Source organism: Dipteris shenzhenensis, chromosome 17 (assembly GCF_047967505.1).
Source record: "Dipteris shenzhenensis isolate YYH24624 ecotype China chromosome 17, Dip_SZ_1.0, whole genome shotgun sequence".
Taxonomy (NCBI): domain Eukaryota; kingdom Viridiplantae; phylum Streptophyta; class Polypodiopsida; order Gleicheniales; family Dipteridaceae; genus Dipteris; species Dipteris shenzhenensis.
Window position 1 is genome coordinate 52,592,788 of NC_141612.1, and position 23,745 is coordinate 52,616,532.

General features: G+C 46.2%; 1 protein-coding gene across 3 annotated transcripts in view; it reads right to left on the reverse strand.

The window, feature by feature from the left end:
- Positions 1 to 23,745, reverse strand: part of LOC147892283 (anaphase-promoting complex subunit) — a 191,470-nt gene that overhangs the window by 117,725 nt on the left and 50,000 nt on the right. For all 3 annotated transcript variants that reach the window (XM_087388196.1, XM_087388195.1, XM_087388197.1), the window contains one exon: positions 7,045 to 7,330. In XM_087388196.1, coding sequence (XP_087244322.1) covers positions 7,045 to 7,330 — 286 coding nt within the window. The remainder of the gene's footprint in view (positions 1 to 7,044; positions 7,331 to 23,745) is intronic.

The following is a 23,745-nucleotide window of genomic DNA, read 5'->3' on the forward strand; positions in this document are numbered from 1 at the left end:
AATCAGAATATTACGTACCATGAAACTCCAGAGAGAGTAGTTGGTACCATCCAATTTGTCTTCCTGAGAAAGACCACCGAACTAAAAATCATTCTGATTTTGATGGGCCATATCTGAAAAAGGAATTGAAGCAGATACAAAGCTGAATTCCCTTACTGGGAATAAAATGCACAACTCCCAAAAACCACACCCAAGCACGGGCTGTAGATGCAACTTAGATTTCTGCACTTGAGCTGTCAGAAATCTGTCCAAGCATAAAACACTCTCCAAAATCTGCCAAAAGTGTTCCAAACACTCCAAGAAAGGCAGTATGTACTGAATACTCCAAAAAATGCTCTCCCAACACAAAAGCCCCAATTTGTGGCTAGAAATTGCAGCCAGAAAGGGGTAATAATGCTAAAAGCCCCAAATCTGCAATTTTAAGACAAAAGCCCCAAATTTTAGACTATATTTCCAATTTTTCTCCAGATGTAGCTCCAAAATTGCACAATAATTGCAATGGCTGCAATATGCAAAAAATGCCCCAAATGTACTCCAAAACAACTGCACCAAACCACCCGAGGTTGTCAACAACCGGTCTATATTTGCAAGTACAGATGGTAAGTCCAAGCTGTACGGTCTATACTGATTGGACATACTGTACGAAAAGTACGGAACAGGCCGTACAGTACGGGAAGCAAGAGCTGTACGGTCGACTTGTACGGCCCTGCGCAGGTACAGCGAGCAGATACGGGAGCTCCACGACAAACAGGTACGGCGAAGTACGGCTGCAGGTACGGCGAGGTACGGCTGCAGGTACGACGAGGTACGGCTGCAGGTACGACGAGTTACGGCTGCATGTACGGCGAGGTACGACTGCAGGTACGGCGAGGTACGACAGCAGATAACGAACCGTTTCGGGCGATGTACGGCGGCAGCAGATGGCGACACTTGCGTAAGGCTTCCGTACAGTCGTACGGACTGTACGGACAGATTGGAGCAGGCTGGAGCTAGAGGTAAGGCGCTGGTATGAAGAAGGAGCAGAGGGCACACAGGCCTAGAACCTGCTCTGATACCAAATGAAGGAGGTGGAGAGAGTGAGAGCTTGAGAGAGTGAGAGAGTCGAAAGCTTAGAAGCTGTAGTTTCAAAATAGAGTGTAAAGAGTACAACACAAAGTGGAGTTGATAAGGTTTTGTCATAGTGACAAAACCTTAGTAGTCACTAACCATAGTTAGTGAACTAACTGCAGTTAGGGGGAAAAACCTCTAAATGAGGGAAAAGTGCCCCTAACTAACTTATTATATTACATTGGTCACTGCTGAATTATATCTATAATTCCAACAAACTCCTCTTCTGGAGTTCGGCGAAACTAGACTTGGCACCTAGGGTTGTGGTGGTCAACCACGTGTTATTGGCCATTACTTGTTTTGTTTGCTTACGCTAGTGCTGCTCCAGGGACAATCTCAGTCAGCTCAAGAGACCTATAAGAAACTTTTCGTAGAGTGGACTTGATGAGACGGCGGATGCCATAGCTAGGGTGGCTTGGGAGACGCTCATACCCCCCACTGGAAAAGGGGGTCTTAATATCCTTAACCCAGACTTGCGTTGCAAGGCCCTACTCTATAAGATAGTGGTTAGAGGATTGATGCCTAGACAGGAGCCTTGGAAAAAAAAATACATACGCAACATACAGACATGTACTCCCATGTTACGTCAACCATAATCATGAAAGTCTGAGGATCGGTTATGGTGAGGTGGGAGACCAAGGGGCTCGATAGTGCTTGGTTGATGGGAGCCTAGAGGGTCGGGGACTAGGAACTATCCTAGGCTTAGGCAAGCATGGGGAGTGCAATGTTAAGGCATAAAGGGCAGAAAGGTACTAAGGTCCTTTATGGACATGTGGCACTCAGGTGGGCTCCAAGTGGCAAGCACTGGGTTCAGGGGATACTTCCAGAATGAGGCTCCACAAAGGAAAGAGAAGAAACAAAAAAGGAAGTTCACGTAAGGAACCAGACGGGACTCAGGGAGCACCCTATGAAATCGTCACTGGGTGGAGAAGAAGAGAAGCCCTCAGAGGTGTATCATCCCACCTCGCGAGGAGACTAGATGGACAACACTAGATGGATTTTCACTTCAGCCCCGCTCAAATCTCCCTCCTCTCCTCTTATGGCTGCCATTCTCGAAGCTTGGGATAGCTTCAAAAGTACACTTCGGACAGTGCCACCCTCCTCTCGAGAAGAAATTGATAGGCAGCCCATTATGTGGAATGAAAGCATACTTGATGAGCATGGCAGACCACTAGGCACTTCGCACTATATGCACTTGTCCAAATGGGAGAGAAGCAGATCTTAGAAAGCTTTTAGAGTATCGGAGAGTTTTATCAGTTCTCAGAGGGAGTTCAGGGAGGATTCAGCAGATTAATGCAGCCATTCCACTGGAGTGGATGGATACATATGATATGCCCCTTACGGATTCCACTTGGTTGGGTGCTTTCACTAGGGCGGGTATTCCTATTCACGTTATTGCTTTGCAGGATGCACATGCGGATGCCCTAGTTTTTTATGTTAAGTCTGGAGGGAGGCTAGATATGTCTTCTGATGATATCCTTCAGGGGGGTCCCTTCCGGCCGGTCAAGGTTGCAGGTTTTATGGAGCAGGATATAGATTCACAGTGGTACCTAGATCCTAAACCTTTTCTTCTGGCTTTGGGTTCATGGAGACTTTGGCTCTATGGAGGTTTCCCATTGATGGCAAGCTGGACTAGTCTCTCTTGCTTGTGACCTTGTGTCCAAGTGATGTGAGCTGATCACCAAGGTCCTTCAATCTAAGTTGTAGTGGGACCCTGGAGAGTAGGAGTGGATTGATGAAGGGCACCGAGAGAAGAGTATCCCCTTCTTTTGTTACACCGTTAGAAATGCCAGGAGGTTTCAGCTTAGTTGTAGAGATTGGAGATCTCCTCATTGAGACAGCTTTCACATTTATGCACATGTGCAGAAAAACTTTTGGAGGAGACTCTGGAAATCTCTCAAGAATAGAAAAATCACTCTCTTCTTTTGGCTTTCTATTCACGGAGAGACTGCAGTGAACCTGTGGAGGTCTAGGTTCAGGGCTAAGGTTCAGGGCTAACCCTACATGTCCTCGTTGCCACTCTGCGATTGAGACGCATTGTCTTTGGGGGTGCAGACAGGCGAGGACGATCTGGAAGGGTGTTGCGAGGATATTATGTATTTTCAATACTTCGCCCTCAAGTCTTTTTCCAGGGACATCATTCAGATGGGGCTTTTTTGGTTCACCAACACTTAGTAGAGTCATGTTCTATACACAAGATGTTGCTTTTACTCCTTTCAGAGCTGCACATGCTTCGGTAGATACATCATGGGAGACTCTGGCTAGTATTGTAGCTTGGCATATTTGGAGAGTCAGATGTATAGAGGCATTGGATGAATCCCAAGTTCACCCCTCTTAGACATTGACCAGTATTTGAACAGATACTATACATACCTTGATTACCATCTGGGCGAGTATGCAGCGGTCATGGATAGCATCCTTTGCTAGGAGGAACACTTTCTTCAGAGTTTGGAAGGGATCTCCTTTCTTCTCTGATTCTATCTTAGGGTTGACTTGGCATTCTCAGCCTCATCCCTGGTTATTTGCTAGCTGTTTTTGAGCTTTGATTTCTCTCATGTATTTATTGACATGATGTACATTCGCATTGATCTTGCTCTGCGGTTTTCATACATATTTAATAGAAGTACTTTTTTGCAAAAAAAGAAAGGAATACAGCAGTACCAGCAGCCAGCTCACTATCCAAGAGCTTCCCAGCCTCTAAGAGGGGAAGCTTCAGCCCAATAGCATCTGCTTGGGATCTCAAAAATATGCTCATAGCTTCAGCCACAAACAACCACAAGAAGGAGGCAAGAGGGCATCCCTGGCGAGCTGATCTAGAAATCTGAAATCTCTCCCCCCTTTCTACTCCAATTAACACTTGGCTGTGAGCTGATATGTACGAGGATGAACCCAAGCATGTGAGAATCCAAAGCGTAAAAGAGTATCTTTACACAAAACCCAATCTACTCTGTCGTGGCTTTCTCGAAGTCTAAGAGTAGAATAGCAAATCTTTGGCCACTTTGCATAGCCTAATGTGAAGACTTCCAAAATAAGAATATATTATCAAAGATGTTTATGCTTTTCGGCCATGAATAAAACCCATCTGCGTATCTTGGATGAGGTCTGGAAGGATGGGCTGTAAGTGTAAACCGATAGCTTTGTCCAGAATTTAGTAAAACATGGCCAAAAGTGTAATCGGCCTCCGTTGAGAGATTTATTTTCTACAAACCCCCTTTTGGATAAGATGAATGAGACCCTCTGTGAATGAACCAAGCATAATACCAAAGTGACATGGTCCCCAATCATGTCCCAAAAAGGGGGGCGTCAAACCATCTTGATCCCGGGCACTTACTCTTGGGTAGGGCAAGGAGTGAAGTCCTATGTTCCAACCTGATCTTACTCTTGGGTAGGGTAAGGAGTGCAGTCCTATGTTCCAGGTTGGTGAGCGATGCATCAAGTCAGACTTTCATGTCTAGCTTCACCAATGCTCGAATACCCTGCCAAACTCTATATCTAGCATCATCTCTAGCAGGTGTATCCAGATCTGCTGAGAGAAGGCAGGCGTGAAAATATGTAATGCGCAAGATGGTGTCAACATTTGACAGTAAAACCCCATCATGTCTCGGGCCAGGTGTAGAGAAGAAATGTTTATTGACTCTACCTACCATCTGTATCAAACAAAACTCCCGTGCATGAAACGCATACTCTACTCTCTAATCTAGCAAAATATGCTGATGAGCCCTTGCTGTGGCAAGGTGCTCCTGAATCCAAGCATCTGTAAGCGGTTTCTGCTCTTCCCTTTATGGTCTCTGCTCTTTCCTCTACAAGGTTACTAGCTGTGTCTAATGCCAATCTCCCGTCTGAAAATCTCTGCTCTTCTCGTATTAGCGATAGTATGATAATAATCGCTAATATCAAATAGATTATAGAGCTGCTACCACACGAGAAGGAGATGCCACTGCACACTGCAAGTGCGACACCCAAATCTTCCAAATATTCTCCTTGAGGACCTCCTCAGCATACAAAGCATCTGGAATACAAATATTGGCTGAGCCATGCCTCCAATTAGGCTCAGAAATCACTATAACCACCAAAAAATGGTCCGAGGCGGAAATCCTTGATGAAATACATACTGAACCCCCTGTATCTACTGCCCAATCATCCACATAAAATGTATCACATGCGCATGGATAGGGATCTACACTCTCCTCTTCGACCATCAGAACAAGAGTGAATGAGGCAAAGTGAGAAAGGCATAATCTGTCCAAGCATCTCTGCCACAGCACCGAAAAAGAAAGGTATCCCAAGCTGCTCTCTGCAATGGTGCATCCACTGGCTGTGACTGAAAGAGGATCAGCGAGAGACATCCGTGGCCATATCCAAGGCTAAGCCTAGGGCAAGCTGGCCACCATTTGAGAAGAGTCAGCGGTAGTCGGGACCACAATAGGAATATCAGTGTCCCCAATGGGAACGGGATCCAAGGTAAGAGAAGGCCCCTCATACTCTAGATTTTTGTGGCACCCTTCTTTGGTAGGTGATTGTAAGTACAGCATTGGTGTCATCGCTTTCAAAGTATTGGCCATAGGTTGAGGGAAGAGACCAAGTGAGAGAGGCCAAATAGCAGTAACTTACAAGGGGAGAGGTGCAGGGTGCAAGGCTTCTAACTTCAAGGTGGGGTGCAGGGTGCAAGGCTTCTAACTTAAAGGTGGGGCTCAGAAGAAGCTGTTTGGAGCTGTCACTGGCATGAGAATTGAAACTGACGAGCACGAGTTGCAGAACTTGGAGCAGGTGTAGCTGTCGGAGCCTCCATTCTTTGAGCAGAAACGAGCTGTGACGTGCAGAAATCCTGAGGGGAAACACGTGATCAAGTGTCCTGAAGAAGTATCCTGGCAGCTAATTCTAGGGCTGAAAATCTGCAGCAAACCCTGAGAAAAGAAAGGTGAAATGAGGCTTGAGGGCAGCTGATAAGGGACAACTTGGAGATTAGCCTGAAGGCCCAATTTCAAAATCCAGCCCGTTTTCCATATCAAAATCCAGCTCCAAGGCACTAGATAGGTCACGAAATGAGCAGAAAACCTTGCCTCCAAGTAGTTAGGAAGATAGGGAGACAGGAAGGGAAACTAGAGGGCTGAGGAGCTAGGGGAGAGCTGATGGGATCTAGGGTAGCAGGTAGAGGGAGCAAGACAAAGAGCTGCTGCACCCACCCATGCCATACCTTTTTCTCTACTTTTTTTTAAAAGTGAAACCCATTTGTTTTTATATTACAAAAACCAGTCCCCGAATAGGGGACATGCAGCTACAACATCAAAAGATCTCATTATATGACAAGTAAGCAAGATAGTCAAGCAAGCACCCAAGCATGTAGACAGTTGAGAAATGATTGCCGTAGATGCCCAGAAGAAGCGATATGTGGCAAGAGATGGATCACCAAAGACCCTATGGTTTCAGTCCTTCCATAGTGTTGGGATATCTCAAGGTGTATGCCTCAGGCACACCTTGGTTTCTATGTGTGAGTGCTAGAGGCACAGTGCACGTGCGCACACCCACACACACCTTCTTAGTCTACAAATTTAAACTTTGCAGTAGTGACTGAAACGACAACCCAAAGAACAAAGCTTCCAACCTCAGAGTATCTTTAGATTTTAAAAAACTACCAATTCAATTAGAATCCCACGGTAATCAAACAAATCTTTTTGAGAATAGCTCTCAATACATACTAGAAGATCTTCTAAGAGACTCAACACTTATCAAATGCCTGAGCACACTCTCTATCTAGATTTCAGAACTTCAACAACTAGCAATTTACAAGTATCCAAACAATAATCTTATTTCTATTACAAATTTGCACATGAAGCAATTTAGCAACCCATACAGGTTAAACAAGAGCAAGAATGACCATGAAGGCCATTCCAATGCCCATGAGAACAAGTAATAACTATGAAACAATTATAAACATACCTTCGCCAGTATGAGAATTGTGGCCCAAAACCTGAAATGAATCTCCATATGTCTCCTGCTCAGTTGCTTCCTTCGTCATCTTTTGTGTGCCAAAAGAGGTGCTTTCTGTCTCTAGATTCTCATATTCAAAGTAATCATCATCATCCTCTTCATTTAAATTGTCTGCATCATGGCCGTCAGTATCCTCCATGTTTTTTTCTGTAGAGTTCTCCACTATGGATTCAACCCCAGACATAAACATAGGCTGACGATATGCATCTAGATCAGTCAAGAGTTTGCAAGTACCCTGCAGAATTCCAAAGCAAGTAGCTGAAAGATTGCAGCTGCAGAAGACTAACAAAAGGTTCAGGCTCTTTAATCAAAAACCTCTCTTATTTCCCGAGAACAGAAGCAAAGAACACAGTCCAAAATGGATGCCCTAATGCACGTATAAGCTGTGTCTGAAGAGTAGAGGGCAAACGGTGTACAGGGATTACATATAATTTTTGTTTGAAGAGTAGAGAGCAAACAGTGTACAGTGTATAAGCTGCATATCAACCCTGCAATAAGCCGCACTCACATCTGCAAACAACAAAAGGAAAGCCCAACTAGCTCCCGACAAACTACAAGCCCCCATGCACCCTGGAGCCCGCTTTCATTAGTGGCAACTGGATGCATGGCTATCTAAGAAGCTGAGAACTTCATTCATCAACAACACAGCGGCATCTGGTCCAGTTGGCCTTTCCATGCTCTCTAAACACTGGTGACTGTCCATTCAACCCAATTAAAATGAAAGCAAATGCAGGGTAGCCACTTAAACCTCTAACCATAAAACATATTGTAGCTCCGCATACATGCCCCTTACATACAAAACGGAATTGGCATTTACAGCAACTGGAATGCACATACTCACGACTGAATTACATTGTAGCATTGGTAAATGATCCAAACATCCTCCAGTGCTTGCAATGCATGATTTGGTAAAAGCAAATGATGACAGCTGCTTATGTCCAAACTCAAAACACATATTAGAGGTTAACCTTCAAATTCTCAAAACTTTACTAAGAACAACTGGCCAAATCATTGACGTTAGCAATACCATCATTCACACATCATGTCGTGATCCAAAGTGGGAATACATCCTTGAATTGCCCTCCTTATATCTGATTAACCCTCTGGTGTAAAAGGCAGTCCTGAGTTCTTGCATAGAAAAGATTTAGCAGCTTATATGTCAAAAGAACTTAGCAATGTTTCAAGACTACAACTTACATTACAAGTTTAGTATCTTCACTTTATCGTTCAGAATTCCTTAAGAGCATGCTCCCCCTGCCCCTCCAAAACCATTTGTGCTCCTTACAAAGCATGAGGAACCACTCTCGGAGGACACTGCTACACTTGACCCCATATAGGATATTGGTGCCAAGGTTGATGATCCCCTCAATCATGATAATACCAACCTTGGCATTCCCCTTCGTGATAAGCTTGGCTTCTTTCCAAACTTCCACAAGACCTGGCCCTAGAGAGTTGAGCTCTTGGGAACAGCAGCACTGCCCAGCTCCAGCCCACGACGAGACAGGTTGCTGCCATGGTTTTACCTCGGTATAGGATCACCAGCCCTATGCCTCGCCCAACAACTATGAGCTTCCTAAATCTTTTAGTTCATAACAATGAGGGTAACATGGTAAGCCTTTCCACTGACCACCTCTTGATGAGGGTCATGAGATGGAACAACCAGGGATGAGATTCTTAATGGACCAACTTCAATATTTGGTTGCTTATGGATCAATTAAGATTCTTCTCCTCTGAGAGCATGAACAAATTGACACGTAATTCACAAGGATGGTTACACATTTGGCTGGGTCCTCTAAGATCTACTGGTGGAGTATGCAGTTCTCTCTCAGCTTGCTTCTTCCCACTATCACAGCATTTATGATCTTTCAGGCCCCAACCTTGAGTGCCTTCCAAGTAATGAAAGACATGCTTCACAATCTCCCATGCTCTGAACTGGGACTATGCATGAACGAAAATAGCATACTAAACATCTGACACGGATATATCAAGCATACAACAACCTCCTAGTAGAGAGTGACATCAAAGGGCTCAATAGCATCATCCATGGAGAAACCAAAACCACACTCCACATGTAGAAATTGGTTATAGAAGTCTCAAACTGAAATCTGCGTAAGAGCTGTTTGATGTATTTGGACTGACCCATCATAATATCCCCCTCAACATGAGCAAAGTCAATGCCAAGATAGTAGTAAAGCTGGCCCAAACCTGTCATAGCATATGACTGCTGCGCATCAGCCTTCAAGGCTAGAATATGCTGAGTAAAAGGTCCAGTCAAGAGGATATCATCAACATATTTTTAAAAAACCAATAAGTCGGCATCACATTTGTGAACCTAGAGAGTGCACTCCAAACGGCTGTTTAGAAAACCAAGGCTGATACGATGAGTATAAATCCTGGCATACCAAAACCGAGGGTGCTTGCTTCAAACCATATAGCGCTTCGTGCAGTACCACCCTCGACCCATATAGTGCTGCATGTAGTTGACCATATAGACTAAAAGGCATACACCTCCTCTTGCAAATCTCCAAGGAGGAAAGCAATTTTAATATCAAGCTGATATAGTTGACAATTGGTGCAGTCCGATGCAGACAATCTTTTTTGGAGGGTATTCATACTTTGTTACTTTTGTGGATGATATCACCTAGCATACTTGTTTAGCCATTGAAATGCAAGTCAGATGTCTTTGCTTGCTTGAAGTAGTTCCTTGCTATGGTTGAGAATGAAAAAAGTCACAAGCTTCTCACACTCCGCATTGACAAGGGGGCTGAGTATATGCCCCGAGAGGTTGCTGATTTTCTCGTAATATCATACATCAATGTACTATGCCATAAACTCCACAACAAAATGATGTTAGGGAATGCAAGAATAGAACCTCGATGGAGATGGCATGGTCTATAATAAAGGTTAAGTCCTTGCCCAACAAATTCTGGTTGGATCTCATCATGTGTGCCAATTATGTCTTTTACAGGTAACCCACCAAGGCATTGAAGACTATTACAACCTATGAGGCTTGGACAGGTTGTAAGCTGGTCATTTCGCACATAGAGTGTTTGGATGCCTTGCATATTCACATGTTCCATCTCAGTTAGGGTATAAGCTTGAGGACAAGTATTGGCAAGGTTATCATTAAAGAGAGAGATGTTGTCTTTGCTGAAGCTTATTCATTAGAGGCATTTTTATTCATTACAGCTTAGAAAGCAAAGGCTATCGGTTATACCAGCCAAGTATTGGCAAGGTTATCATTAGAGAGAGAGATGTTGTCTTTGCTGAAAACTCTGTCGTGTGCTTGGTAGACTGTCAAAAACAGCCAACTATTGTTGATTCCGATGACTTGAGTCTGCTTCAGACTTTTATGAGTCCGTGGAGGCTCCACCTCAGCCACAAGTAGGTGATTTACAGCCACAAACAGGATCTGGTTTTCAGCCTGATTTGCCTCACATTGATCAGGCTAAAACTGGTAAATCGGGAGTGACTGAAGAAAGGATTTCCATAAGACAAGATAAATCAGTCCCTGGATGGCAAATTGAGGGATAACAAACAAGTTGAAGCTTTTAAATTGCATCCAATAGATGAAATATCCAAGAAAAGTGGTCGCATGTAGGACTATTTCAAACTCATGTCTACCCATGATGAACACTCTGGTACTATGGGCAAAGTGTTTACAAAAAATATATTGGATTATGCTATATAACATCCCAAATTCAAAAGTCTAAATCAGAGATAACCTCTGAGTCACAACAAAGTTGTGGAACAATTCAATGCAACTAATGCATAGGGAGTTTGTGATACTGCATGGATAAGTACAAGGGCATATTGGCTCATTTTAAAAGCTTAAAGAAAGTATGCCTTTTATAGGAAGAAAGTTAAAGCCCCACTTCCAAAGCTAGGCGATGTCAATAAGGTAAGGCATGCTCTCAATTTGGGTATACTTGATTTAGTCGGCGAGCCTCAACATGAATGTAGTATACTGATTGCAACAAGGAAGGTTAGAGAGTCCAAAGAATTATAACTCACTGTCAACAACAACTTTGTGATGGATATGCGAAGAGTTTTGTAGGCCCTTGTGAAGTTTATCATATGCCTGTGGAAGAATGCAATGGTCAACTAAAGTTTGTACTAAAGCTTGATGAAAGTGAGGTGGTAAAGGTCAAAAGTTAAAAAGAGCCAGTTTGCTATTGAAGAATAGAATATTGGACCTTCAAGTTAAGCTTGATGATGCAAGGCAAGTTAGTGTGCAATCAAAACAAGAGATTTGTTGGCTGGCAACATTTGAGGTACCATGAGATTTGAATTTGGATTCGGTAAAGGAAAATGCTTAGAATATTTTGAAATAGAACATGAATTGGTTTTGCAAGTGCCAAAGGAGTCACATTCAATTTTGAAGTGGTTCTTAGAGTATCAGAGGATGGACTAATCACCAAACCCCAATATCTCCAAGGACAGAGAAGTCTCACATGCACTGAGGATTGCTGTTTGACAGAGCCGGCTCTCATCCCATCAGCTGAGGATTGAGACAAGGCGAGCTACACTTATACCCAGAGAGCAGTGGAGATTTGCACGTTATGCACCTTGGAGGAGGTTGAGACAGAGGAACATTTTCTATGCGTCTACCCAAACTGATTTGCACGTTATGCACCTTGGAGGAGGTCGAAACAGAGGAACATTTTCTATGCGTCTACCCAAACTACAGTGAGATTCAAGACAATACCATTCCTCTTTCAGGAGGGGAACGGCATTGGTCCACTCTCACGATTGAACCATTTCCATGACCAGGTTTGCATTAGGCTCTATCTGATTGAGATACGACAACACAAAGAGACACTATTGCGATAGATCTGAGTGCAGCAGGAGGTGACTACGCCACAAGATATTGAGGTAGACCGAGCACAGAGACATGTCACAGACTTTTATGTGTTTGGTCAGAGCCCAAGTAGGAGGCTCACAGGTGTGGGAGCTTGAAGGTAGGGACATTGCTGAAGGATGACCCCGATTCAGAAGCTCTTGGGAGTCGACTTCCACGACTGGAGGACAATGCCCTTGCGAGGAGGGTGATCAGGTTTAGTTAGGTGCGTAAGGAGTTCTAGTCTACGGAAGGTTGAGTTTGTTCGACTGTGCTGTGTGGTTTAGCAGCAGAGATGTCGATCTCACAAGCCTCTTCAGCCCTTGCTCTCCCTTCTTTTCCCCCCAGATTTCTTTCTTTCACCATTCCTGACTTTGGAGAGTCTGGGAAACTGGATGGGATAAATTACTCGATCTGATCCGGAGACATTTAGTGGCTCGGAAGCTGTGAAAATTGACAACGGGAGTGGATGCGAAGCCGGAGGATATGCCAGACAAACAGGGGAAGATACTCCTGCTTGAGATGGAGAGGAGCTCGAAGCTTGGGAAGACAGAGATGCCCATGCCTTGGCATTGATCATAGGGACTACGACGGAATCTATGCGTCCTCACATCCAAATGGCCGACGCGACTGTAGAGGCGTGGACCATTCTGAAGGATCTGTACGAGACAAATAACACATCCCGGATCTTGCTTCTTCAGCATCAGCTCTACAACCTGGATAAGGATGAGGAAGATTCGGTACATGACCACTTGACGAAGGTCAAGGTGGTGAGGGATCAATTGACATTAGCTGGTCAGAAGGTGGACTCGTGCCAGTTGGCCTTGATGGTACTCAGGAGACTACCTCGGAGTTTCAAAAGCTTTGTTATGACTGTGACTGCAAGACGGGGCACCAAACCTCTGACTTTTGAGGAGTTGGGTCCATTACTGCTACAAGAAGAAGCTAGGGAGAAGCTCTACAGCAACGACAAAGATGACAAGGGGTTGCTGGCGAAGGATTACGCTAGTAAAGGAAAGCGCAAGCCTAACGGTGGCAAGTCCAAGAAACATGACTCTGATGACGAGGACACTTCTAAGAGGAAGCAGAAGAAGAAGTGCTTCTATTGTGACACGCTAGCTTATTTTGCGAAGGACTGCAGAAAGAAAAAGGCGGATCATAAAAACAAGAGGAAGGAGTCTGACTCAAATTCAGAGGGTGACACAAAATCCAAAGCTAATGTGGTAATTGAAGAGTTGTTCTTGGTGACATCTCCGTGTGTTACTGAGGTTAGGTATGCCGACCTAGAAACCACAGTGATGATATCTGATATTGAGATGTAGGTCGATGAGGAGTCAAAGACCTTTGTGAAGGTGAAGGATAGCAATGGAGTGCTTGGTATCTTCCAAGTACGTGGCTGCTGATACTGGCACGAGGGTGGATTCCATGGAGTGCCTTGGGGTTTCAAGTTCAGATGGATGCTGTACTTCAGAAGGGGACAGTATAGAATTACACAGGCTTTTGGTATGTGCCTCGATGAGGTGCATGGTTTGCTTTCAGAGCAAGCAAACAGGCAGTACAACGATCTGGTATGTACTTAATGTTCTTCATTTGAGCCTTTATAGCATGCTGTGGAGAGAATCTGCTCTTCATCTGTCTCAGGTAATGCGAGATTGGAAGGAATTGGCCTTCTTTGAAGGCAAAAAGGAAGTGTGGGTGCTTCTTTAAATCTCGGACACAGATTGCTGGAAGGTGATGGACGAGGTGTACTGAAGCCAGAAGAGTACTTGCTTGAGAGCTCAGAGAGAGTTCGTCGTCCAGGTTATTTGGAGATGTATTTGTTGCAGACCTTGCCAAAGGAAGGACGGGTTGAAACAGACCCTCAAAGTATGGTGCCTGGAAGACTCTAGGTTGCTCACTCTTTATGAGGGGGACAACTACAAGATTGTGACGGCTAGATTGCTCGAGTTCGAAGGCGGGAACGTGACCTAAGGTGGTGGTGCCAGGAGGTGCTACCAAAGATGGACCTGTGTACCGGGATGGTGTGCGCAAGCCACAGATCCGGTAGAGCAGGAGCCATTGGATGAAAAGCCAAGAAAAGATTTCGACATTGAAATGTTCCAGAGGATTACGACCAGGAAGTTACTGGACAATCGTCATCAACGTATTGGCATTGGGCCGAGATGTGTCGGTGAGAAAGAAAGAAAGAAACTTTATTAGAGTCTTCGGAAGACCGATGGGTCTATGAGACTGAAAGAAAACCTTATACAAATCACAGTAAGGGTGGAGCTACTGAAACGAGCATCATCACCCGTGCTGAATCCTAAGTTTCATCATACATAATCACATCTGGATGTAACAATGAAAAGAAAAGGACTGGAGCGGAGCGGAATCCTCCCTATGTCATGTCGCCCTGGCTGGTGCATAGCCGGTGATGGGACACTGGCGCCCGTCAAGGGGTGCCGTGCATCTCGGTCTCCTGGACGAGGCTCAACGCAAGACCAGAGCCACCGTGACTCCCGTGGGACGTATCTCGGGTCTAAACAATAATGGGAGGTCCCCCCAAGTGATCTCTGTGTCCCCTCGATGTCTCATGTGTCGTGCTGCGGTCATCGGGTCGAGGTCTCTGTCACGTCTACGGCTAGAGACTGGACGATCAATGTCACTTGATGGAAAGAACTCTGTGATCCTGCTGTGAGAGGTGTCTGATGATGTGGCCACGCCCCGTCGCCTGAGTAAGTACTCTCTGTGTCGGACCCCCTCGTGAATGAAGGCCGCGAGGCATCTCTGATCTGGGTAGGCGAGGAATTTGGAAAGGAGCCCGGAGCTTGTCTCTGAAGAGGCAGTGGTAGCGACCTCAGATCTGTGATCCTGCTCTGAGAGGGGGTGTTGTTTGCAGATTTCAGCTCCTCCAATGCTTTCTTTGTTTTCTCTTCTTCTAGTGCCTTGAGCGAGTTGACCTGCTCATTTATGGTAGTCAGCTCCTCATTGAGAGGTGGCTGGAATTCACCCTCCTTCCGTTGCATGCATGCTTTTAGTGCTTCAGTCTCAGCTTTGAGTGTGGAAATTTCACTTTCCAAATTCTTTATAAGCGAGGCATGTTGGCTAGCTTTTTTTTCAGTCATCCGAGTCATATCCTCCTGCATTTGCTTCAGCTGAGTGTTCCACTCTACTTGCATTTCCTCCTTCCATTTGTTGAAATCCTCTGCATAGAGTCTCTTAGCTTGTGCATCAAAGTACACCAAGAGAAAATAACTCATACAAGCCTCAATGGGCTGAAGCAAATGCCGTGCTAGGGCCCTTGCAAAGTGCTATTATAAGCTTAAGAACTCAAGAGCAAACTGAAAGCTGAGACTCAAAAGCCGAATTTTGGCACTGTGGTGCCTCTCTGGTAAGGCAAAGATATCCCAGATATGCGTCTGGCGAGCTATCTCGCGTTCTAACGAAGGACGTGATCTCCTTGATCTCTGGATCCGATGGGCTATGTCAAGAGTGACGCCCCGTCTCTGGTGGTCTCCTCTGAGGGGAGTTGAGCTAGGCCAGACCTCGATCATGTCTGTTGTGGTCACTCTCCATGTCATGTGTGATCTCTGCGTCCCTTGCTCGGCAACGTCGTGCCGGTTCTCTTCGTTGATCCATACTACCCTCACATTAGCTATTACATTTTTCCCCACCCCACGAGCTCACACAGTGTGGTGTGGGGTGTGGAATCACAAACTTCTTAAACTTATGTGTGCATCAGATAGATGTGTAGACTCATCAATAGATAATGAACCAGCCAGATATAGAAGACACCAAAATAATATATTTCCATCCAAAACTATGGACACAATACAAAAGAGATAGACCCAGAGTCCCACAAATGGTGTGGTCCTCTAATCTTCCCACAAGGTCCTTCTCCTATCTGCCGGCTATCTCTAGACTCGAGCTCGCGTGCTCCACCTCGAGCGTATGTAGACTCTCTGTCCAGATCTCAGCACCCTGCTACCTTGGTAGGCAGCCTAGGGTTCAGCCTTGTGAGCTAAGTCTGCAGCAGCACCTCAAGCACTCCTTTACCTCCTGGTTGTAGGCCAAAGGATGAGTGTAAGCTGCTCCTATCTGCTCCTCTGATGGCTGACCTGCTGGATGTGAAGAATGAGGCTGTATGCCTCCTTTTATAGGCCCAAAGGGCCCCTTGAAGTGACCGACTTGGCTGCCCTAATATGGCCAACCAGTCTGCCATAAAACCAACCCCACAAACCCCTATTTATTGGGCTGTGGGCACATCTCTAGGGCTGTGTGCTCCCTGCCTTGAAGTGGGGGCCCAGCCCCCCTTGCTTTGTGTGCCAGCACCCTCCCACTCCCCTCTATGCATGGGGCTGTGGACTGGCCTGCGTGGGCTACCAGTTTCCTGGCCCTATATAAGGGCAGGGTGCTGCCCACTGCAGCCCCTCCCTTTCCTGCAACACTTGTGCTACTGCCAGGCCCTCTTGCAGGCCCTTTAACCTGCTCATAGCCCTTCTCATCCCAGGCGCTTCTGGCCCGGGATTCTCTTTGCACCTGCTGCTCCAGATCTGCCCTCTTGCAGGCCTGCTCCATCCCTTGGATTCCCCACCATCTCAACAGTAATTGGCACCATCTGTTGCGGCCTTCTTCTCTTGTGAGGTGCTGCCCATGTGACAGCTCCCTCTCTCTCTCTTCTCTGGGCATCTTCTGCCCTAGGTCTCCCTCCCCCACGCTCTCCTTATATGGGGTTTACAGATGGGGAGGTGACCTTCCCAACACACAGTGCCCAGTAACATGTGGGTGAATCCCAAAAAGCCAGAAATGCTTCCCCAAAGTAGCATTAGGAAATCTAGCTCTCAAACGTTGTCAACTAGAGCAATACGTCTTCGTGCCAAGAGATGTCCAAATGGAAGAACCCCCAGCATCACCCACCAACAAAAAAAACTATTGTCGAAGAGGAAATTTGGAACTCCAAAAACACACACACTTTTTTTTTTTGGGTGAACACTCTGAATGCTTTATATTACAAGATAGCTAACCAGGAAGAAACCGGCAAGCTGAGATATTACATCAAGCAAAAATGTCCATATATGATAAATATACATCCTGATCTATGTAGTGAGTTTGCAAACAATCGAAGAGCAATTGCTGCAAAGAACGACGGAAAAACACAAAAGTAGAGAAAACTAGTCTGTGGTTTCTAGCTTTCCAAAGAGTCCAGAGTGCCCAGTAGCGAACCCAAGTAAAGAACAAATCATATTCCAGCTGTTTAGGATAGATCCCAAACAACCAGAAAAGCTTGCCAAAAGAAGCCAAAGAAAACCGCAGTCTCAATCTTTGTTGGAGGATGCCCAAGAAGCTCTGTGTCTCAGGACAATGCCAAAAGATATGAGATACTGATTCCCTTGGAGCTAAACACCAATGACAGATAGATGGAGCAATACATCTGCATGATAAAAATTGTCCAGACGGTACAACCCCCAATAGAACATGCCATAAAAAGACCTATTGGCATAATGGAATCTTGGAATGCCAAATCTCTTTCTCCACCATTTGAGTGGATGATGCAATGCCCAAATCTGATTGGCCCTGTCCGACCCCCAAGGTGGTGAGAGAGGAGTGACGAAGAGCGCTCAGCTATGGCATTCGTATGCAACAACGTGCCCGACTAGGGTCTTTAGTTACGTTCAAAGCCCTCTCCAAGTCCCGTTTTTGCTCGTGGATGTCTTGCTCTGCCCGTTTTGACATCTACACACCCGGCTCTGCACTCACGTCATATGTAGGTCTGCTTTGGTTCGTACCTATACGGACCTATTCCGTACAACTCCGTACATTCTGTACGGCACATACGATACCTGCTGCAAATTTTGATGTTGTTCGTCGTCCATCTCGTCTCCTATTTGCTGCTGCTCATTTTCTCATCTTGCTCTCATGTCCTACCTCTGGTCGTTTGCTGCTTGCCTTTCTTTTTTCCTTTGAGTCTTTCTTGCTTTATACTGCGTCGTACAGCTCCTTCTTCTATCCTTTAGTTTATGCTCTCTTTTGCACTAGTTGTTCACAAGCCTATCATCTTCTTCTCTTTTTTGTGTGGTTATCTTGTCTCATCGCCATGGCTTCAATGAAGATTTACTCTCACAAGAAATAAAAGCAGGATTCGGGTCAGGATGACCCTGTGCATGCTTCTCTTGAGGCACAGCTGGTTTTTGATGTTATGCATAAGGGTTTTGAAGATACCCGCAAGGATTGGAAAGATTACGCACCTACAGTTGGGATTATAGTGGAGGTTGATGATATAGTTGATCCGGTGCCGCGGGAATATGTGAAGCATGCTGTCATCATCTTTTTCCCAGGTTGTATGCCGGTTGAAGCAGATGTCGGGAACCGGTTAACCTGAACACTGGAGGATGTTTTGTTCGTAAAGTGCATTATGCAGCTAGGGGATTTTTTGAGGTTATTATGGTTGATGAGCAACATAAACAGATGCTTCTTGAACATTCTCCACTTTTTTATGGGCAGCAGACAGTTCATGTTTTTCCATGGTCACCCACTCGGGATTATCAAGCACTAATTCGCCATCGGTGCCCAGCGTGGTAGAGGTTGTTGATTTTCCTCAATGTTTGGCCTCGCTTTTGCTAAAAATTGCAGCTTGTTTGGGAAAAGTGGTTTGTCCACCTAGGCCAAATGGAAACTCAAATAGATTTTGCATTCTCTGGGTACTGTTAATCCCACCCCTGACTCCTATTTTGTTACAGTGAATCATGTGGCAATGGGAAGTGCATTTTATAAGCTTGCAGGTGCCTGCTTTAAATGCAAATAGGTCGGACACATGGCCTCTCAATGCCCTTTGGTTTTACACAAAATGCCTTAGATGCTATGCCAGCTCAGATGCAGCAAAAGATACTCTGGGCTTATCAATGGCTAAAAACAAGTCCAACAGGCCTGTTAGTGCAGCCCAGGATAAAGGTAAAGCTCCCATTGCCTCCAATGGCAATGCTTCTTCTTTGAGGCCTTCGACATCTCAATCCAAAGTAAAGGAGAAAACATTGCAGGAAGCTTGGCAGACTCCAAGAAAAAAAGTGACAGCACGAAGACCTCTTCCTTCACGAACTTGGAATGGCTCGTCATCGAGTGGGAACATACCACAAGAAAATTCAGGAATTAAAATTACTTAAGCTGCAGTGACAGCAAGTCGAACTCTCTTTCCTGAGGAGGAAGTGGCTGCTCTTTTGTGTCATATATAAAGTGTCTTACTCTCAACGTACAGGGTCTATGTGATCCCAGGAAATGGAAGCTGGTTTGGGGATACCTGCATCAATTGCAGCCTGATATAGTTGCATTGCAAGAGCATAATCAGCATATGTATGCTGGTCATCATGGGCATTTTTCTGGTTATGATATTTTTTACGTAGGAGAACATTCTTTTTCAGGGATGGTTTTCTTGGTGAAACATGAGTTACAGCCAATGGTTGCTCTAAATGATAGTCAAGGTAGATGGTTCATCATTCAATGTCTTATACAGGGGGAAGTTTTTTAATTTGCATCGGTCTATGCACCACAATCCTCTCGCAGCAGAGGTTTAATTTGGGCTGATATGCAAAGTTATCCCTAGAGACATCATGCCTTCATTTGTGAAAATTTTAATAATGCTCCTCAACCAGGTGACAATACTTCAGGTCACACTCACATGTTAGCTTCTGAGCTTCGGCATTGGTCTACTTGACTCAGCTTCCTCTTATTGATATGTGGAAAGAATCACAGCCTATGTTGCCTGGTTACACATTTCAACACAATGCTCAATCAGCTTATCAGGCTCGGTTAGATTGATGGTATAGAGTTGATCCTCAGTACTATGATTTTCTCACTGTCAATTTATGGGTAGATTACACTTTCACACATTCTGATCATGCTCCTTTGTGGTTGAGGATTGGTCTCCATGAGATGCCTGATGATAGGCTTGTGCACAGAAGTTTGCTTATTGTCAACAATAGTTATTTGGAGCATGAAGCATACAAGGCTTTGGTTCAAGATGCGATTCAACCAGTATCTCAACAGGCTGCCATTGGCATTGATTTTGCCTGGGAGGCTTTTGTTACACAAATGCAAGCAGTCATTCGTAATTATGGTAAAAGTTACATGAAGAACTTGCGGGACAATGTTGTTGAGGTAAAATCTCAGTGTCAGTCTTTGACAAAGCTGAGTCACTACAGGAATAATCAGATTTTATGTCAGGCACGATATTATTTGCAATGTAATGATAATAGGAAAATTGCCAAATGGGAGACACGTGCGCAACAAAGAGCTTTTTTTGGATAAAGGCTGCTCTTCTAAAGCATTTTTTAAAGGGCTGCATTACAGAAGGTCTTCACAAAATATTTGCAAGGCTTTGTTATCGGATGGTGTTTGGACTTCTTCTAGGTCACAGCTTGCTGCAGCTGGTGTTTAACATTTTTACTCTCAGTTTGGGAAAGCAGATTTACCTTCGCAGGAGGTTATTTCAGCAAGGGAAGAATTATTACAGTATGTCACTCCAATTGTCTCACCTATATAGGCCTTGGATTTGGAAGCTCCTTTCACTGAAAGAGAGTTAAGTGATGCTGTTAAAGCATGTGGTAGATGGAAATCTCCTGGCTGGGATGGCTTAACGGTAGAATTTTTCTTGGCTTTTTGTGATCTACTGAAAATGCCTTTGCTACAAATGATCAATACTGCTTGGCATAATCAATATATGCCGGATTCTTAGAAGAAAGGGTTGGTCAAAGTTATTCCCAAGAACCCATTTGTGAATCATTGGCTGATTGGAGGCCTATTACGTTGATGCAGGTAATATACAAGACCATCAAAAAAATGGTGGTTGATCGGATTAAGGAATACCTACATGATGGCCTTTTTTTTTGCGCAAAAAGTAGTGCTAGTTATATTACTTGAAAGCGAGAGTACAAGAAGGCCTGAAGGCCAGCGGGCTGTAATCACAAAACGGATTCAGCCCGAGAAGTCAAAATGCTAAATACAAGCCTCTTAGGGCATAATCATCGGAGAGTGGACAAACAGCCACGGTGGAGGGGCGTAATGCCACTGAAGACTCTGAGTGGAGTGCTGGAAGAATAACTCCCGGTGGTCCCAGTCACAAAGGAAACGTCGTCTCTTTTCCTTCCCTGCCCGGGACTCTCCCTGAATCTGATCCCACTGACCCTTGAGCATGTGAATGATCGTGCTCCAGATATCTGCTAGGGTCTGGGTAGTAGAAGTAGTCTGAGCTCCTACAGTCTGCGCGCATCTGGAAGTCCAAATATGCCAGCCTGTGATGCTCCCTATGATCTCCCAAACTGGGTGCTGAGGCATCGCTCCTGCATCTGTCTTTGTCAGATGCCATGGGAAACTGTTCATGTATGCCCAAGTGGCCTGCATGATGAAAAAGACGAGATCCTGTCTAAAGAACTCATAGGCCAAGTGATGTCCCGGCTCAGTGCTGCACCAACAAACGGCTCCCCAAGTGATCGGTCCTAGCTCGGGTGTAGCCCTAGCTAAGATCCCCATGATTCCCTTCCAAACCATCTGCGCATGCGAGCAGCTCCAAAGGCAATGCTTCAGGGACGACTCCTCCTGAAAACACATCTGGCAATGCTCCTCCTGCCCCATCTGTCTCAGCCAACTGCCAACTGGAAGCCCCTTGTGTGCCACCATCCAAAGGAAGTAGGAGATCTTCCTCGGACGCCAGCTAGCCCAAAGAGTCTTCCAGAAAGTGCGAAGAAAGACCAAGGATATCCCCTGGGCATACCACCTATGTGCCTGTGTGGGTAGCCCACGCTGGAGAGCCCCAAGAGCACGCCGACCCGTGCGTGCACTGTAAGAAAAGAAGGGGGTAGGGTTCTCTCAGGTCTCCGATGGTGGCCAACGCTACTCCTCTGGGTCCCACTCCACCTCTGACAAGGAACGGCCCTCCCATATCCAGAGTCTCCAATCCTGGTCCTGCATAATCAAGGGGTCTATATGCCAAGTCTTCCCTTGCAGCCCTATAATGCGAAGGCGCTGCCAGGGAAGCTGGGGGTCGATCACGGCCTCTCTGCTCTGTAGGCGACTGTCATCAGTGATGGAGAAGAAGTGTACCAAAGAGTCCGAAAGAGGCCTGCCACCACCAAAGGAATGCCTCGTGGAGTGAACTGTCCTAGCCACCTCTCATCTCCCGGGAAGAGTTGTCCGGTGCCTGCGGGAATCCTCCAACCTGCAGGGATGGCAGCATCAATCTCCGCTCGTCGAGCCTGGATCCCACGTGCCGTGCCTACTGCTGCTGCCAGCTCGCCTGGGCTCATCTGACTGTAGACGTCCCTCCAAACCCGGAACGAGCGCGCGGGCCCACTCGCCCAGAGCGCCCAAGGGATATGGGATCTCTCTCCAAGCTGGCGACCTGTATCATCTGTCACCTGGCTGCTCCAGATCAAGGGCTGTCTGTCTGTCTCCTCTCGGCAGCTAGGGGGAACCTGGGAAAGGCTGTGTCGCAACTTCCTCCAAACCGAAATAAGGCTACGCAGGAAGGGGGAACGGGGCTGAGTCAAAGGAGCTGAAGTGAAGTTCCATCGGATAGAAGGCTACCAAACACCCCCTCTCTGGGGAGTACACCCACTGAGACCATGCTATAGCAAGAGCTTCCACGTCTGTCCTCCTGGGGTCAGACCGTGGGTGACTAGCTTGCCAAGAAGTGCCTAACTCTGAGCTCTGGATCTATGATGCCGAGGCCGCCCTCTGCCTGGGGGAGAATGACCATCTGCCAGGCGACCCTAGCTCTGGTGGTGCCAGAACCGTCTGAACCAAACCATAGGAAGTTCCGCACCAGTCTCCTCAACTGGGCTACACAAGACCTTGAGAAACACCAGCAAGAGGCCACATACCAAGCAGTGGCAAGAAGGACCTGGTTGACCACAAGGGCCCTGCCTGCCAAGGAAAGCCGAGCCGTGCTCCAAAAAGCAAGCTTCCGTCGTATGGAGGCTAGGACCGACAAGAACTGCTGAGCCGGTGTGATGTATAGGCCTAGCTGGAATCCCAAGTAACGTGTCGTCTGTCCTCTAGGGATCCAGCAAAACCCCAGGAAAATACCCCACTGTGAGCTGACTACCGGATCCGTAAGAAAACCAACTGACTTATGCCAATTGATTTTCGCCCAAGCCGCAAGGCAAAAAATCTCTAGGGACAGTCTCACTCGCTCTAGTGACTCGACATCATCCTGCACATATAGGGCTGTGTCGTCTGCATACTCGGAGTCCAGCAGCTCGGCATCCTCTCGAATAGGGAGACGCATCCCGCAAAGACCAGTGGTACGAGCTCGAAGGAAGTGTGTCATGGCCTCCGCCAAAAATAGGAAGAGGTAGGGCACTAATGGACAGCCCTGACGCACCGAGCGCTCGAGTGTGAATCTCTCCCCCATCCTGCCGCTAATGATAACCCGACTGGAGGCCGATCTGTAAAGGCTAGCAATACCTCTGATCCACTCGTCCGAGAAACCGAACCGAGCGAGTGTACCTTCCAAGAAGGACCAGTCTACCCTGTCATACGCCTTCTCAAAGTCGAGAAGGAGTATGGCAAGGTGCTGGCCACTGTGCTGGGCCCATTCCGTCGCCTCTGAGAAAGTGAAGATGTTGTCCAAGATGCTGCGATCTTGGACAAAACCAGTCTGGGTGTCATGAATCAAGTCGTGTAGCAGGGGGCAGATGCGACTGCTGATCATCTTGGCGAGGATTTTGTAGGCAGTCGGGAGGAGGGTGATTGGGCGCCACTGTCTGATCTCCTGGCGGTCCCCCCTTTGGGGATGAGGCAAATCAGGCCTGTCGCAAGGCTCTCTGGCATCTGCCCACTAG